This window comes from Erithacus rubecula (assembly GCF_903797595.1).
Source record: "Erithacus rubecula genome assembly, chromosome: 26".
Lineage (NCBI taxonomy): Eukaryota > Metazoa > Chordata > Aves > Passeriformes > Muscicapidae > Erithacus > Erithacus rubecula.
This window is the reverse complement of record NC_136678.1, coordinates 3,202,826-3,218,192: the sequence shown is the minus strand read 5'-3', so window position 1 is coordinate 3,218,192 and position 15,367 is coordinate 3,202,826. Positions and strand designations below refer to the sequence as shown.

The 15,367-nt window shown below is 49.2% G+C and overlaps 1 protein-coding gene across 8 annotated transcripts in view; it reads left to right on the top strand.

Moving 5' to 3' along the window:
* Positions 1-15,367, top strand: part of ANKS1A (ankyrin repeat and sterile alpha motif domain containing 1A) — a 76,981-nt gene that overhangs the window by 17,012 nt on the left and 44,602 nt on the right. For 4 of the 8 annotated variants that reach the window (XM_079327217.1, XM_079327218.1, XM_079327216.1 and 1 more), the window contains exons 2-10: positions 1,024-1,104; positions 1,827-1,983; positions 3,756-3,818; positions 8,177-8,473; positions 8,977-9,052; positions 9,336-9,437; positions 10,642-10,737; positions 10,822-11,018; positions 12,422-12,514. In XM_079327217.1, the coding sequence (XP_079183343.1) occupies positions 1,024-1,104; positions 1,827-1,983; positions 3,756-3,818; positions 8,177-8,473; positions 8,977-9,052; positions 9,336-9,437; positions 10,642-10,737; positions 10,822-11,018; positions 12,422-12,514 (1,162 nt within the window). The remainder of the gene's footprint in view (positions 1-1,023; positions 1,105-1,826; positions 1,984-3,755; positions 3,819-8,176; positions 8,474-8,976; positions 9,053-9,335; positions 9,438-10,641; positions 10,738-10,821; positions 11,019-12,421; positions 12,515-15,367) is intronic. The other 4 variants (XM_079327220.1, XM_079327221.1, XM_079327219.1 and 1 more) reach the window with 2 other exon arrangements.

The window sequence follows — 15,367 nt, the reverse complement described above, 5'->3', positions numbered from 1 at the left end:
GTGATTTCATGCTGAGGAGGAAATGGATTGCTCAGAGAAGGCCAGCTTCAAACAGAGCCACAGCTGGCTGATTTTAAACCATTTCAGCTGGGAATCAGAGGGTGCTGTGAAGTTTTACCCCCAGAGAAGACAAAGCAGGAAAATGCACCACGTTAGCACAAGTGGGATTGTCAGGGCTCGTAATAAGCCCCGTGTAATTCCTGAAAGGATGGTGTGTAAAACAGACCAGCACACACAGATGATGGGTTGTACTGGACAGGACCATTGTCAGGAAAGCTGAACAGTTCCAGTTTGCTTGTAAGGATGTACTGGTTTGAGTGTCATGCCTGTTTCTGGGACAGGGTGGTGGCCCTGGTGAGGACAGCAGACACCACTCTCCTTTCACAGCGAGCTCAGGAGCAGCACTGGCCTCTTGTGCCATTCTGCACTGATGTGAACAGGACACCCTGCAGGGGCTGGGGAAGAGTAATCCTTGCCAGGGTTAATGCTTGAATCTGTGCTGCTTGACTTTTGAGCAAGGGAGGGGAGTTAATGCTCTCAGAAGTGCTGGGAGACCACCTACTCTTTGGTACACACTGCCAGCAGCTGACAGATGGAAGTGATTTTAGGACAGTGAGAAGTCAGTGTGGAATCACAGGGGTGACCAAGAGCAGACTCTGTATCCCACAGTCTTTGACTTACACCCACCCCTTGTGACTCTTGCTGTGGAGAAGGACAGTTTCCCAGAGCCATCAGAATTCTTCTGTGGGGTGTGAATTAGCAGTGGGTCGATGGTTTGCTGTCTCTTGTGGTTCAGCCTAATAGACACATGTTCCTCTGAAGATGCTTTCTTGGCAAGCCTGTGCATGGCTGAAGGATGTGTGGCAGTGGCAGCTCTGACTGGAAAGCAGGAGGGTGAGGTGAGGCAGAGGAGAGATTCCATGTGCTGGCACACTGACCCAGCTGTCAGAGATGGGTGAGAGCTGTGCTGGCCCTGCCCTTGCCCTGTCCCTAAGTGTTCCCTGTCTGGTTTTTGTCTTGCAGCATCTGGAGGGGGCCGAATGTGAACTGTGTTGACAGCACTGGGTACACCCCTCTGCACCACGCTGCTCTGAACGGCCACAGGTGAGTCCTGTTCTGTGCCCCAGGGCACAGGGGGTGGATGCTTTGTCTTCCCTGGCCACCCTTGTGTGGCTCATTCACCAGCTGAGGCACTGGTGCAGCACTACTCCATCTTCAGGGGAAGTGGAGAATGCACTGCTTTGGCTGGTGTGTGATCCTGCATCTCCAAGCACTGAGGTTTTCTAACACCCTTTTATTTCTAAGCAGTTTGGATAACTGTAACACCAGGTGAAAGGGTTCCCCTGGGGACAGTCCTTACAGTCCCAGTCCTTCTGGTGTCCAGGGTGGGCTGGGCCTGCACCACTTTACAGTTGCCTTGTGTGCATATCACTTTTTATAGTAACTTTAGTGTGGTAACTTTAGATCTGTTTTTGTTCATTGCTGCCTGAGATATTGAGAAATCCAGTAGAGTTAAAATCTTTATTCACCCTCATTGTGCTGGTGCAATTCACTTTGCAGCAGAGGCTTGTGGCTGATTTCAGGCCCTGTTTACCTCCATTAGATTGGAGTTAATGTGGATCTTCCCTTAGCTCATCTCAGCAATACTTACTTCTTTTTTTCCCCCATTTCCTGTGGCAGCATTTAATAGGAACACTCAAAAATCACATTTCAAGAGGCTCTCTGAAACACTCCTGTTCAGATTAACATTTTGTTCAGTACTTGCTGCAGAATGTGAGCTGTGGAGCAGGGACTGAGTGTCTCACTGAAGTTGCCATCTCTTGCAGGGATGTTGTGGAAGTTCTGCTGAGGAACGACGCGCTCACCAACGTGGCAGATTGTAAGGGCTGCTACCCCCTGCACTTGGCAGCCTGGAAGGGAGATGCTGACATAGTGAAGCTCCTCATCCACCAGGGCCCTTCACACACCAAAGTGAATGAGCAGGTCTGCCTGATTTTCTCTGATGTATCATTGAATCACTTCCCTGGCATGAAGAAAGACTCCTTCAGCTGACTCCTGACCCTTCCCAAACCAGTAGCAATGGTTGTAAGGTCCTAATTGCTGGTGGGATAAGAGGGGCACTGCCTAAAGCACTACATTCAGTTCTGAGCTAGTGGTAGGATAAGAAGGTATTTAAGTTTTCTAGAAAGACACATAAATATGAGAACTGCTCAACACTTAGGAAATGGTCTCCTGCTTCTGGGCTTCTAAAACTAACCCACAGTTTTCCTTTCAGCTGCTGGATAGCTGAGCAGGTTTCTAGTTGTGCAAAGGATCCATTGGCTCCCTCCTTTGGGAACTAATCCAAGCAGCTTTGTCCAGTCTCTTTGGCCGTGCTCTCTTAGCTGCTCTCCTGGCTTGTCTCTGGCACTTACTCCAGTTCACTAATTTGTAAATTCTAAGAGAATTTTAACACTACTTGCCCCCAGATAAATCCATAGCTTAATCTTAAAGAATTATTTTTGCAATCAGGCAAGAAGAGAAAGCCTCTTGGATTTGTTCCTTTTGTCAAGCTGATGGTTTTGGTCTGGGGTGCAGAGGGAGTGAGGTGTTCATTGCAGAGGGCTGGCTCCTGTGGAGCTGCCCTGTGGACATCAGAGATATCTTAAATTCTAGGGAACTTCTGAAATGCTACTGCTGGAAGGCCCAAATATTCCTGTTGTGACAGAGTTTTGTTTACAGGAACTGGTTTCAGGAGTGAGGCCAGCTGAGTGCTGAGCTGCCCTCCCTGGGTGAGTGTAGCAGACACAGAGTGACAGGCCCCAGTCAGGTAAAGCTGCAGTGGGCTGTGGTTGTCCTGTCCCTAAGGCAGGAGCATCTGATGTCCCTGTGAATCAACTCCCAAACCACTCAGGTGTTCTTTCAGGAGGAAAGGAATGAACCAAAATAGGTTTTGCCTGCCTTGCTGCCAGCAGGCTGAACCTGGACATTCATTCCAGAGGTAATTCCCAGGCAGGTCAGACACCCCTGGCCTGAGTTCAGCTCACAGTCAATGTGAGCAGCTGGGGGTCCTGCTGTTGATTTGCTCCATGGTAGTTTATCAGAAGTTGGGGAGCAAAGTTTTCAGAGGCAGGTTTAGGAGTCCCAGTTCCTTTTTGTGGGGACCCAAGTGCCACAGTGAGGTTTCCCAGGAAGGGTAACTCGATGCACCAAGCTGCCTCAGGGATATATGCTGCTAAAACAGCATGGAATAAAAAATCTGGTTGTGGTGCAACTGTCTATCATTCCCCCAGTGAGCAGGAATAATGAGCAATGTGTGTTCTGATGTCTCTGGTGACAGTTTTCCAGTTTGAGGCTGTGGTTAATCATGTCTCCAGGCACAGCTGCAGGCATTGAGTGCAGGTAACCCTTTTCAGTCAGCCTGACAAGAATTCAGTGAGAGCCTGTAGTGTAAATGTTCTGCTCTGAATAGGGCAGCTAGAGGGGTGATCTTTGCAAAAGATGCAGAGCTTAGTATGATCCTTGCAGGTAATGTTTCATTAATGTCTGTTTAGTAGGACCCCTGTGAAATGAGAGAAGTCAGCTGAGGAGCCTGTGCTTGGAGCCTGCTCCAGCACAGCAATCCCAGCTGGAATGGCTTTTGCTGGCCATGGCTCTGACTGGAACAAGATGCTGTGTCCTGGCCTTCCACCCCTTGGAGTCACCCATTGCTTTGTTGCTGTATCTCACCCATTTCATTATCACATTTTTTTTCTTTTTCCTCTTCCTTTTTGTAGAATGCTCTTGAGATCAAAGAACTCAAAAAGTACGGCCCCTTTGACCCATATATCAATGCCAAGGTGTGTACTTTGCTGTCAGCATTTCACTGCATCATCACTCCAAGCTGCACTCTCCTGCTTCCAGGTGCAATAATACCTGTTCACTTTGCAGCTGCTTGGGGGAAAGGAAAATGGGACCATTGATTTACTGTGGGTTTCTCTCTTCAAAGCAGTTATAGAAACATAATTAAAGGAAAGCTTTTCCTTACTTTCCTGGGGGCTCCTTCCTTGCTTAGCCTTGTAGGACTCGCAGTGATGGTCAGTTTGCTTGATTGGGCTGGATGACTTCCCAAAGGTAAAGTTACTTCAATTAAATGTTCTAGGTTTTGTTTCATGTGCTGATGTTGCTGATAAATGCAAAGAGAAGGAATTTTTTTCCCCCCTGCTTAACCATGGTTGCATTTTCTCTGTGGGCTGTTTGGAGTGAATTTTGATGCCTTTTCTCCTACCAAATGCATAATGCTCTGTGTGTTGTTTGAATGGACAGTTAATTCCTGTGGTGGTGGGGAGAAGGGAGGGCAGTGATGTTCCTGCCTCCCTTCCCAAGTCTTCTATGTCCTGCTTATTACATCAGTCTCTCTTTTGATGTTCAGTCTGTGGTGTCATTTGACCCTTCAGCCCTGGTCTCCTGTTCCTGTTTTCTGGCCTGTTTTGCTCCTCTCTTGTTTTTAGTTGTTTTGAGCTACAAAGGAAACAACATCAGATTGTGCAATATGCTGAGACTGAGCTGTTGAAGAAGCAGATCAAATTCCTGGTGGTGTTTTCTCAGACATCATTTTTCAGTTTTATTTCTAGTGAATCTGCCAGCCAGAGGTGGCAAACAATCTGTTGCTCTGTCCTGGGACACCTCTGCCATGAGCCACCATGTCACAGCTGCTTCCAGCCACTTATTTTGGATCCAGCCATCCATTTTTGTCTGTAGAGTTTCCCTCTGCTTGGTCTGCAGGACCTTAGAAACACACATGCAGAGCTCCTGTGCTTGCTGGGAGTTAGTTGTGGTTTGTGAGAGCTCTGTTTCAGGGTCACCCTCTGAGCACAAATGTGTTCACATGAAGCTTATCCAAATCAGGGATTTTTGCAAAAATTTTGTATTCTGTGAAAACATCTTGGTTGAGCAGTTCAGTTGCCTGAAACAAGCTTCCTAAAACATTGTCAATAACCAAGTAAAATCTTATGCACCCCAGTATTGTGAACTTGAATGAAGAAGGAATGTAAAAAGGGAATATCCAGGGAGTTCCCTTTTCTTGTGAATTTTTGTTTACAGACTCTGCTGATTTGAGTTTTGTACTGTGGAGAACTGCATTATTTACAGCATCAATTCAGTGTTTACAATGCCTGAGGTGCTCTCTAGAGCAAGACAAAATTTTGGGAATCTTTGCTTTGGTTTTAAAAAGAGAGATGATTTGCACACAGTTGTTGGGTTCATCACCAGTTCTGAGCAGCTTTGCACCAGTTCCTGGCCTGGTGTGATGAAGAGCTTGTGGAGTTGTTCCTGTCACACAGACTCTGGTGTTTTCTCAGGAGCAGCCAAGCAGCAGGTTGTCAGTAGGGCAGGACTCTTTTGGACACTCAGACTCTGACAAAAATCCTACCTAGGAATCCTAGAAGTGGGGTGGGTGGGTCTGCAGGGCTGTGTAGCCACTTTCCCCAACCTTGGGGCAGGATCAAGTCTCCTTACACCATTCCTGTCCAGGGTTTGCCCTCTAATTTCTCAAAAACCACAGGAAGGGACAGCTCTGCAGCCTTTCTTTGTCAATTTATTCAACCCTTCAGATCTTTGCAGGTCAGAGAACTTTCCCTTATTTAAACCAAGTCTCCCTCTGCTCAGTCAGAGCCATCTCACACTGTTGGGATCAGGGGGTGCAGAACAGACACTGCACTTGAAGGGACTGTGGATTCTCCACTTGAGCATGGGATGAGGAACAGCAGGGCTGTGTGTGGTGAGTTGTATCACACCACCAAGGCTTGAAACCTTTGCTGGAGCCCATAAGAAAGCAGAGCCATCCCTGCTTGTGTCCTGTTTGGGCTCTGCTGATGGGCATTGCTCCCAGAGCCTCTGTTCCAGCTGAGAGCTGGGGGGATGCAAGGATTCCTGCAGGAATGCAGCCCCTAGGCTCTCCTCTGTGCTCTATTTTTCTAAGTAATTCTGAAATTTGAAGCCATGTGCCTTCTGGCTGCTGGAATGGAATTTTCCTTTTCCATCTCTGATGCATCTGTAGGTCTGAGCACTCCTCACTGCTCTGGTTTGTGCCTGGAGAGGTGATGCAGGAAGGGAGCAAACTCCCTTGCCTGGAAGAACTGTAATATTTTTGGCTGCTCAAAACTCTCCCAAAATGGAGGCAATAAAGACTCAGGCAGTAGTGGGAGTTTCCACTGCACAGTCTGGAATTGGGAGAGACTTGCTGTGATGATTCAGGGGAGTTTTACTGCCTGGTGATCTCTGCTGCAGGAGGAAAGTCTGGGGATTTTGCCTCGAGCATTGGAGCCCCAATCTACTTAGGGAAAATTGGACTGGATTGCAGGGAAGATGAGAGAAGTCTCCAACAATTAAGTTTTTAAACAATGTTGTGTTCCCATTTCTGAGCCCTAGGCAGGTACTTGAAGCTGCTGCATGCTTTAAAGCCTCCTGAGGGATAGGGAGAAAGGAGAGGGGGCCCGTCCTAGCCAAGGAAATCCCCAGGGCTGGCCTGGCATGAGCAGTGTGTCCCACAGCTCTGGCACAGGGACCTGCTGCTCACAGGTGGGGTCATCCCATCCCATTTGTCTTTCCACAAAGCCTGGCAGCAGGGATCCCTCATGCCATGGGGCAGGCTGAGAGCCTGGGCCCAGCTCTCCTGGGCTCCCTGATTCCTGTCAAACAGGAATAATGGGATTTGCCAAGCCTGTAAAAAGTCCCAACAGCAGCAGTGTGAGCTGACAGGCAGGGGGAAGCTCTGATGTTCTCTACTCTGTCCCCTCTCACTTTTTGTATATTTTTTGTGCAGACTCCTGTATCCTGCAGTACCCTCTGTCCACGTGTATGTGCCTCCCCCAGGATAGAGCCTGTTTGATTTGGACCTTCTGTTCTGGCACTGATGCTTTGCCCCCTTTTGCCCCCTCCCCTGCATGTGCCTGGTTCTGCCTCCTTCCCTTCTCTGCCCTACAAACTGCAGCTGTGGGAGCCTCCCCCAGCTCCTGCTCCCCTCCTGCTCTGCCTGTGGCTGAGGAGTGATGCAAAAGCCAGGTACAAACAGCTGGGGGATTGACAGGACTCCTGTGAGCCTGAGAGTGACCAAACACCTCAGCAGGATCCAAGTGCTTGTGCAGCCTCACGAGTTTGTGTAAAATCCTGAGCAGCATCCCAGAGTGTGTGTGTGCTCTCACAGCTGGCAGGAATCAAATTCCCTTCTGCAGTGGTGCTGCTGCCTCCAGCAGGACAAAAACATTCTGTTTATTTTATTGGAAATGTTGTTCAAATGACAAATTCAATCATGATTCTTTCAGTTGAAGAGTGTAACTTTTTATATTAAACATTTTTGGGGTTATATTGTCAGTTTGTTCTAAAGTGCTTAAAGCAGAATCTCTCTATGGATGACACACAGTAGTGAAACTAGAAACTTGAGAGGAACTTAATTTGAGAAAAGGCTCTGTTAGATCTGGCCACATTCCTATTTTGCACCTACACACATGGGGTGTTGCACTGCTCATCTTTGGGCTTTGCATTGCTGGTTCTTAGCCTGGCTGCTGCTGCATGCTCTGGTTTGGGTCTGGCTTCCAGCTGGGGATGTTCCCTTGTCACTGAGACTTGCTTCCCTCAGCTGGCCTGAGCCCTGGCTTGTTCCTGTGGTGGTGGAATTGCACAGCTCTCTGGTTCACAGACTGCATGGGACTGGGTGCACCCTTTCTTTAAACAGCCAGAATTGCAGAGGTGGAATAACTGTTATAACCAGGATAAGTAGGATTTGAAACAATTAAAGTTTAAAATTATAATGATGAAGCTCCAGCAAATAGAATTCACACAACAGGTTGCCAACCTTTTATTTTTGTGGCACCCTAAAGTCTGGGATGCTGCCAAGATACCAGACTGCCTTCCCCATGTGCCAGCAGCATTAATGGGAATCTGGATACAGCTCAATATCCCTTAAACTTTAGCATGACCCCAGTGCTTGGAAAGTTGAAGTTTCCTGGACGTCCCCAAAACTGTGGCTGGGCCAATCAATGAGCTTGCGTGAGGGGATGCTAAACACGCAGGGAGATGGTCAAGCATTACCCAGCCTGGTTCACACTGGGCTCTCTTCTTCCCCACTGCCTTTTTTTTGTTCCTTTTTGTCTTGTTTTTACATTGAAACTTGTGTGCTGGGGCGAGGCAGCCCTGACACGGAGCCGCCTGTGCCCCGCAGAACAACGACAACGAGACGGCGCTGCACTGCGCGGCGCAGCACGGCCACACCGCCGTGGTGAAGCTGCTGCTGGAGGAGCTCACCGACCCCACCATGCGCAACAACAAGTTTGAGACACCCCTGGACCTGGCTGCTCTCTATGGGAGGCTGGAAGTGGTCAAGATGCTGTTGAACGCCCACCCCAACCTGCTCAGCTGCAACACCAAGAAACACACGCCGCTGCACCTGGCGGCCAGGAACGGTCACAAAGCGGTGGTGCACGTGCTGCTGGATGCTGGCATGGACAGCAACTACCAGGTACCTGCTGTGTCTGAGCAGGGCTGGGGGTTGGAGGGCTCCACCTTGCAGAGGGAGTGCTGGCAGGAGCTGAGGAGAGCTTTGTGTTGTGCTTTGGGGGGTGCTGTGCATGCCTCACGCCTGCGCGGGAGGGAGGGACACAAACACCCCGTGGCCAAAGCTGCTCTGCCCTGCAGTGCTGGGAGCTCTTGATAGGCAAACGTGTCTCTTCCTATCAAGCCACTTGTGAATGTGCTGTTTTCACAGCAGTGGCTTGTATGTGGGTCTTGTTTTTCCTTGCCAAGCTGTAGGAGGCCCTTTGTTGGTGTCTCTGATGGAACCATCCCCGGTTTTCCATCCTCAGCACTGTAATAACGCTGACAGTCCATCCTCAGCTGTAGGTAGTGCTGCCCACACCTTGTGTACAGCACCATGTATTTATTGCTTCTGTAACCCTCTCAGCCATGCCTCCCTCACCATTCCCTGCTGTCTGGCTTCATGCTATGTTTCCATTTAATTTGCAGACTGAGAAAGGCAGTGCTTTGCACGAAGCTGCTTTGTTTGGCAAGACAGATGTGGTACAAATATTGCTGGCTGCAGGTGAGAGAATGTTCCCCCTTTGAAGCACTAATGTGGTGATCCCTTCACCCAGAGCTTGAGGAAATCCCTTTCTAGTGCAGCAGGTTTCTCCATCCAGCTGTTGGAGCTCCTCAGAGCAGTATGTAGGAGAGGTTGGCTCTTGGAGTTTGGCTTTAGATTTGTCTCTAGAGTGCCTTTTAGCTCCCCCCAGTGATGATCACAAATGTGATTTGATGAAATACACCAGCTTGCACATAGTTAGACAATATTCTTGCTTTTGCCCTCTGTACCACTGTGGCCACAGGTATTGATGTGAACATAAAGGATAACAGAGGCCTGACTGCTCTGGACATTGTGAGGGAGCTTCCTTCCCAGAAAAGCCAGCACATAGCAGCTCTCATTGAAGGTGGGTAATGCAGCTCTGCCTCTGGGGAGGAGGGGAAAGTTTGGGGGGCTGATTGTGCTGGGGCAGGTACAGATTGTGCTTTTCTAGACCTGGAAAGTGCTGAAAGCAAAGCAGCTTCAGGCTGTGTTGGAAGAACCAGTGCAGAAATGCTGGGGTGAGCTTCTCCAGACCAAATGTTTGGAGGAGGACTTGGGGGGATTTAGGAAGATTAGCCCTTTGCTGAGGGAGTGTGGCGTGACTTTTACAGTTTAAATGGGCTTAATTGAGCTTTGTTTAGCTCACTTTAGGAGTTAATTAAAATTAAGGATAGCCTAAATCTGCTTGCAGAATGCAAAGAACAGCTTTTAGAAATGGTTCTGGTGTAACTCCCCTTTATGTGTCTGTGTAGGCAAATTGTTGTCCACAGATCTCACATCCTGCTCCTCGCCTCATTGGGAGGCTTGGGCATGGAATTTGCAGATGAGATTCACAGAAAAGGCCTTGATTACTTGTGTTTTTTAAAGGAGCTTGGTCCATTGTGTCTGTCCAAATTCGGGAATGAAATGTGACATCTTGGCTAAATTCATACCTTGTAATTACGCTGTCTGCATTTCCTCTCAGCTGTGGGGAGGATCAGAAGCATTTGGAGCTGGGGTGTGTTATTCATGCTGAGCATTTGGGAGCTTTGCAGGTTCAAAGCACTTCTCAGACTTTTAACTAAGCTGTGCCTGTGAGGCTGAAATGTTTGAGCTTTATTCTGAAACTGAAGACAGAGATGGGCTTTAAAAACGAAGGTGTTACAGCTAAAGGCTGTTAGTTTTCCCTGGGAGGGAGCTGCTGTTGGATGTTACATCAGCTGAATGTTTCTGGCTTTGCCTCTGGTTGGGGACTGCAGCTGGAATTGGTTTCTCTTGTAGTGACTCTGCTCCAGTGATGGAGTTTGTGTCTACAACACAAATTTGCTGCATGGCTCTGTGTCCGTGCAGCAGCTTTGCAGCTTTCTGATTAAAGACTCTGAAAGTTCAAAGGAACACCCCTCCCTTTGTGCCTGTGATTAAAGAGGCTGCAGGCTTCTATTTTGAGATCTTCAAGTTTTAATAATGTTATTTTTTTTGGACACTTAATAAGCTGACAGTTGGCCTTCCACCCACAAGGGAGGAAGCGCTGAAGGGGACAGAAAGCCAGATTGATGTGAGCTGACCCTGTCCCCCACCCCCCCTTGCAGATTACACCGTTGGGAAGAAAAGTGCCAAAGCTGTGGAGAAATCTGCTCCAGCCCCACTGGCTCCAGCCACCGATGCCTCGGACCGGACGTCTCAGGGTGGGCATCACCTGCATCCCTCTCCCTGCCAGCACCCAGGTCAGGAGATCCACTGACCATCCCATCTCTCTGTTCCCCCCACAGGTGATGTGGACAAAGCTGTCACAGAGCTGATCATCGATTTTGATGTGAACCCTGAAGAGGAGAGCCCCTATGAAGCTCTGTACAATGCCACCTCCTGCCACTCCCTGGACAGCCTGGCCAGCGGGAGATCGTCCGACCGGGACTCTGTGAACAGGGAGGCTGAACCCAGTGGCCTCAAAGCAGCTGGAGTCAGGCCTGTATGTAGCTCACCTCTGCTTGCCCTAGAGCCACAGGGGGCTGACCTGCAGGGTCAGTGCAGCAGGCTGCCCAAGCTTGAGGAAATCTTTAAATCCTTCCCTGATATTGATGAGAGCAGGCAGATGTCTCTCCTTCCCTGCCCTAAAAGCAGCCACTTCTTCATTTCACCTTGTGTTGCATGTGTCTTGTGTTTTCTGGCAGTGCACTGGTGCCAGTGAATCTTGGTCTGTCAGGAGATTACTTTTTGCAGAAGGGCTGGCTTCTTGTCCTGAAAATAGTTCTGGAAACTTGTATGGAGCATCTTCTCATGTCTCACTGCTTTACCAAAGCTAAGGCTCTCAGGGAATTATCTGTAATAACCTGTTGGAGACTAGTTGGCAGTGGAAAGTTTTGGTTGGGGTTTTTTTTGTGTATTACTTGCAGAGCTCCTGGAGCTGTCCCCAGAGGTCTCCTCACCTTCTGTCAGCTGCACCTGCTGGCCCGGCAGCGATCGGCAGCAACGCTGCTGTGGGGCAGATGGGGCACGGGCCCTGCAGTGCTGGCTCAGCTTCAGGCTCTCTGTTCTGCTTGCTTTTCCAAAACCTGCTCTGTTGAGGCATATTTGGACAAAAGGCAGAGCAGCAGTGAACAATTAAACTGCTGGGGGCACAGTAACCATGGTTCCCCTCTGTGCAGAGAGGTGCAGCCTTTGGCTTGTGCTGAGAGCAAGCAGAATGGAAATGAGACAAAAGCTTTGGATGATGGACATTTTGGCCAGGTCTCTCAGGTGTCCAGTACCAGGTAGTTGTGTGACTGATTAAATCTTGTCCTGTGCTGATGGTGTCTGGTGTGAAATGAGCTCAGTTCTGTCACAAGTAAGCAAAGGCAAGAGCTGAACTGCAGTGAAAGGAGAGCAGGAAGAGGGACATGCTGCAGTAGCTCACTGGAGTTGGAGCAGAGTATCTCTGCTGCTCCCTTTGCCATTAGATGGAGCTGTGGCCAGGCAGGAGATGGCCCCAGAATGTGCTCCAGCTCCAGCTGCCCAGTTGCAATCCTGGGATATCAGAGGAGAGCAGTGCAGCATAGTTTCTTGATCCCTAGAGTTTCCCACTATAAAAGGTGCCTCTGGCATCAGTTTCTCTAAGCCACAAGCTCTTTCTTCTGATCAGCTCATTGCTCACTTCCCTGTGTAATGCTGTGGAGATGCTGGTTTGGCTCTGAGTGAGACCAGTGTGAACAGATTGGTGTCCTGAGGAAGAGGAGGAGGAAAGGCAGCAGCCATTGCCCAGCTCTGTGCTCTTAGGGCTGAACTTCTCCTCCACCCAGATTAATTTGAAGAGGTCCTTGCTGCATCCACAGCAGTGGGGACATAGAGCTGCTGGGGGCAGAAGGGATGAGCTGACAGTGTGTGTCTCACCTGCAGAGAGAACGTCCTCCCCCACCAGCCAAGCCCCCACCTGATGAAGAGGAGGAGCAGAATGTGGAGAAGAAGACAGGCCACAGTGCTCCCAGTGAGGTACATGGGGCTGGCTCTGGGGTGTTTTTTGGGAGAGTGGTTTAAACATCAGTTTTGATAGTTTGGGAGGATCCAAGGATGCTGTTACCTCCTGTGCTCGTTGGGCTGTGAATGTGAAGAATTCCCTCACTCAGCATTGCTGCTTCCCTTACCATGGGAACTTCCTTTGTCCAGTTCTTCCAGGGCACCTCAGAGTTGACCTTCAGCTTTCCTTTCCTATTCTTGGCTGAGAATTCCCTTAGGAAGAGATTTTTCTGACCCACCTTGCAATGTGGACCATTGCCCACTAGTAATGATCCCACCACAGGCATCTTCAGTTGGACTGAAACACAGAGGGGGCTGTGAGTTCCTGCTTCCTCTGAGCTCCCTCTGAGCTCCCAGCTGTGGAGGAGCTGCATGGGCTTGTGGCTCCCACTGACATGAGCAGGGGCTTGAATTCAGCTGAGGATCTGGCCCAGCATGTGTTAAAGCTGCCTTCTGCAGGGGTCAGTGCATGTGAGCTGCTTTCTGATGGAACTCAAGCTCTCTCCCTGTTTCTTGTCTTCTTCACCTGCCTGTGAATCTCAGATGTAAGGACTCTCCTGGAGACACATCTGTGGGAAAGCACAAATGTGCCTTGGCACCTTCTGCTGACACCCAGGAAAACCTTCAAAGCAAATCCAAATCCTGTGGATTTCTGTGCTCTCCCAGAGGCAGTGGGTTGTGTGTGAAGCTCGTGGAGTGTGTCCCACCTCTGCTGTCAGAGCAGGCTCTGGTTCTGCAAAGGCTTTCTTTGAATGTGCTGATCTGCTGGAGTTGTGCAAGGCATAAATGAGATGTGTTTTCTGGAAAGTGTCAAATTCACACGAGACACGGGTGAACATGGCCTGCTGTGATAGAAGTGACTGCAGAGAGGGAGTAAACTCTGAGCTGTGTGTGAGCAGGGAAACTGGGATGTGACATTGTGGACTGATCCCTGCCCTGCTGTTCAAATGCAGGGGGTGGTAACCAGTCCTGTGCCTGCCTCTGGCAGAGGAGAGCTGGGCAGCAGGTCATGGAGTAATTGGGAAGCAGAATTTGTTTATGACAATAAACACGAGGGAGGGAAACGTGCCCTGACCATTCCTGCTGAGCTTTCTTGCCATGTTTAATTACCAAACACCTGCTGTGTTGTCCTGCCTTTAATGGCTTTGGAAGCACAATCCATTAAAGAGAATCTTGCTGGCAAATGGCAGAGTGACTTGCTGGGGAGACCTTGATTTGTGACCAACTTCAGTGTCAGAACTTACAGGCAGCATGTGGCTGCTTGGAAATGACCTTTTGGACATACTGATGAGGAGTTTGGGGCTGATCCTTTTACTTTGCTTGTTTCTCCTGGCCTGCTCTGCTTTTTTGAGTCTTGCCCATCTTTTATTACCTTAGAGCATGCTCTCCCTGGGCTGGGCAGGTGTGCACATGCTCTGGGAATGCTGTAAACACTGTGCTGCAGCATCCCAATCTGCCACCCTCCAGCCCTGCTCTCCCATTGGAGCCAGGACACTTAGTCATTGAGTATTCTGGGCTTGGGCCAAACTCTGGTTTTCCAAGGTAGTCTTTTTATTCCTTGCCAAGCTGGGGCTATCAGTCAAAACAGATGAGCATAAACAAGAAACTTCACTTTCATCACGGGAAAGCATTGGTACAAACAGGCAAAGGAGCTGATTGTTTGGAAGTGCTTGAGTGGTGCCTTTCACTATCTGCAGAAACCTTCTGGGTTTGGAGCTGAGTAAGAGACTGCACTGTCAAATTAAACTTCAGTTCCAGTTGTTTACTGCTTGTCTCTGGAAGGGAAGTGCAGATCAAGGACAAGGCGCCACGTTGGCTCCAGGAGTTTGGTCTGCACTCTGGGGAGGGAGAAGAGAGGAAGAGATGAGTTACCCTTGAAAAAGTCTTTCAAATTCCTCTGCTGTGGGTTAAACACACCTTAAAGAGCATCCTCATTATTCACAGCATCTTATTTTTGGGGTTTGCTAGCAATTAACATTTATACATGCAAATAACATGGCTGAAGAACTAAAAGCTGAATTGGAAGAAAGCTTTACTTGGGGATGTTGCTCCTGGTTACAAAGCCCACAGAGCAAGCAGTGTTCTCCAGCAATGGTCTTCATTTTGAGTGAATTTGAACCTGGAAAACTATTTAGAGCTTGGAAGGATGAGAGATGGATAAAATCAAGTGTCACCAGGCCTGTGAAAGTTCACAGAGTAGAAACTGGGAACTGTGTGCTACTGGAGAGCTTCTGCCTTTGGTGCATTTAAAGAGGACAGCAGAGGAATCATCATCCACAGGAGTCAGGAGAGCACCAGAGCCTGGCTGAAGCTCCAGGCTGCTGCTGTGCTAACAGGCTGCTGCTGGGCAGGATTTTTCCAAGATCACTGGCAAGAGCCTCTTACCTGCTGTTCTGGTCTGATGGTTTTGTGCCACCATCTGGTCAGAGTTTTTCTCTAATTTGCTCATTATGAGCTCCTTCACCTGGAAAGGAGCAGGTCTGCCTGGCAGCTCCTGCTCAGAGCAGGTAGAATAAATAAATATTTCCCTGCTGGACATGGCCTGTTTCCTCCCTTTGCTAAAGTCAGCTGGGTTAGTGCAGAACAGCACATGGATGTCAGAATCCTGTCTGTGCTGCTGACTCTTGGGTCCCTCTCCAAGACTCTTTTAAGCTTCCAGAGCTCCTGGCTGGGTTGCAGTTTGCCCTTGGAGCAGCTCTGGTGCTTTCACTCTGGGGAAAAGCAGGAGGTGCTCTGTGCTCTGCTGGTGAGGCAGTGGCAGCTCCAGGGGTCTGAGCAGTAGGAGCCCTCCCTGGGGTATGTTTTATTCAGACTTGTTGTTCCCTGTCC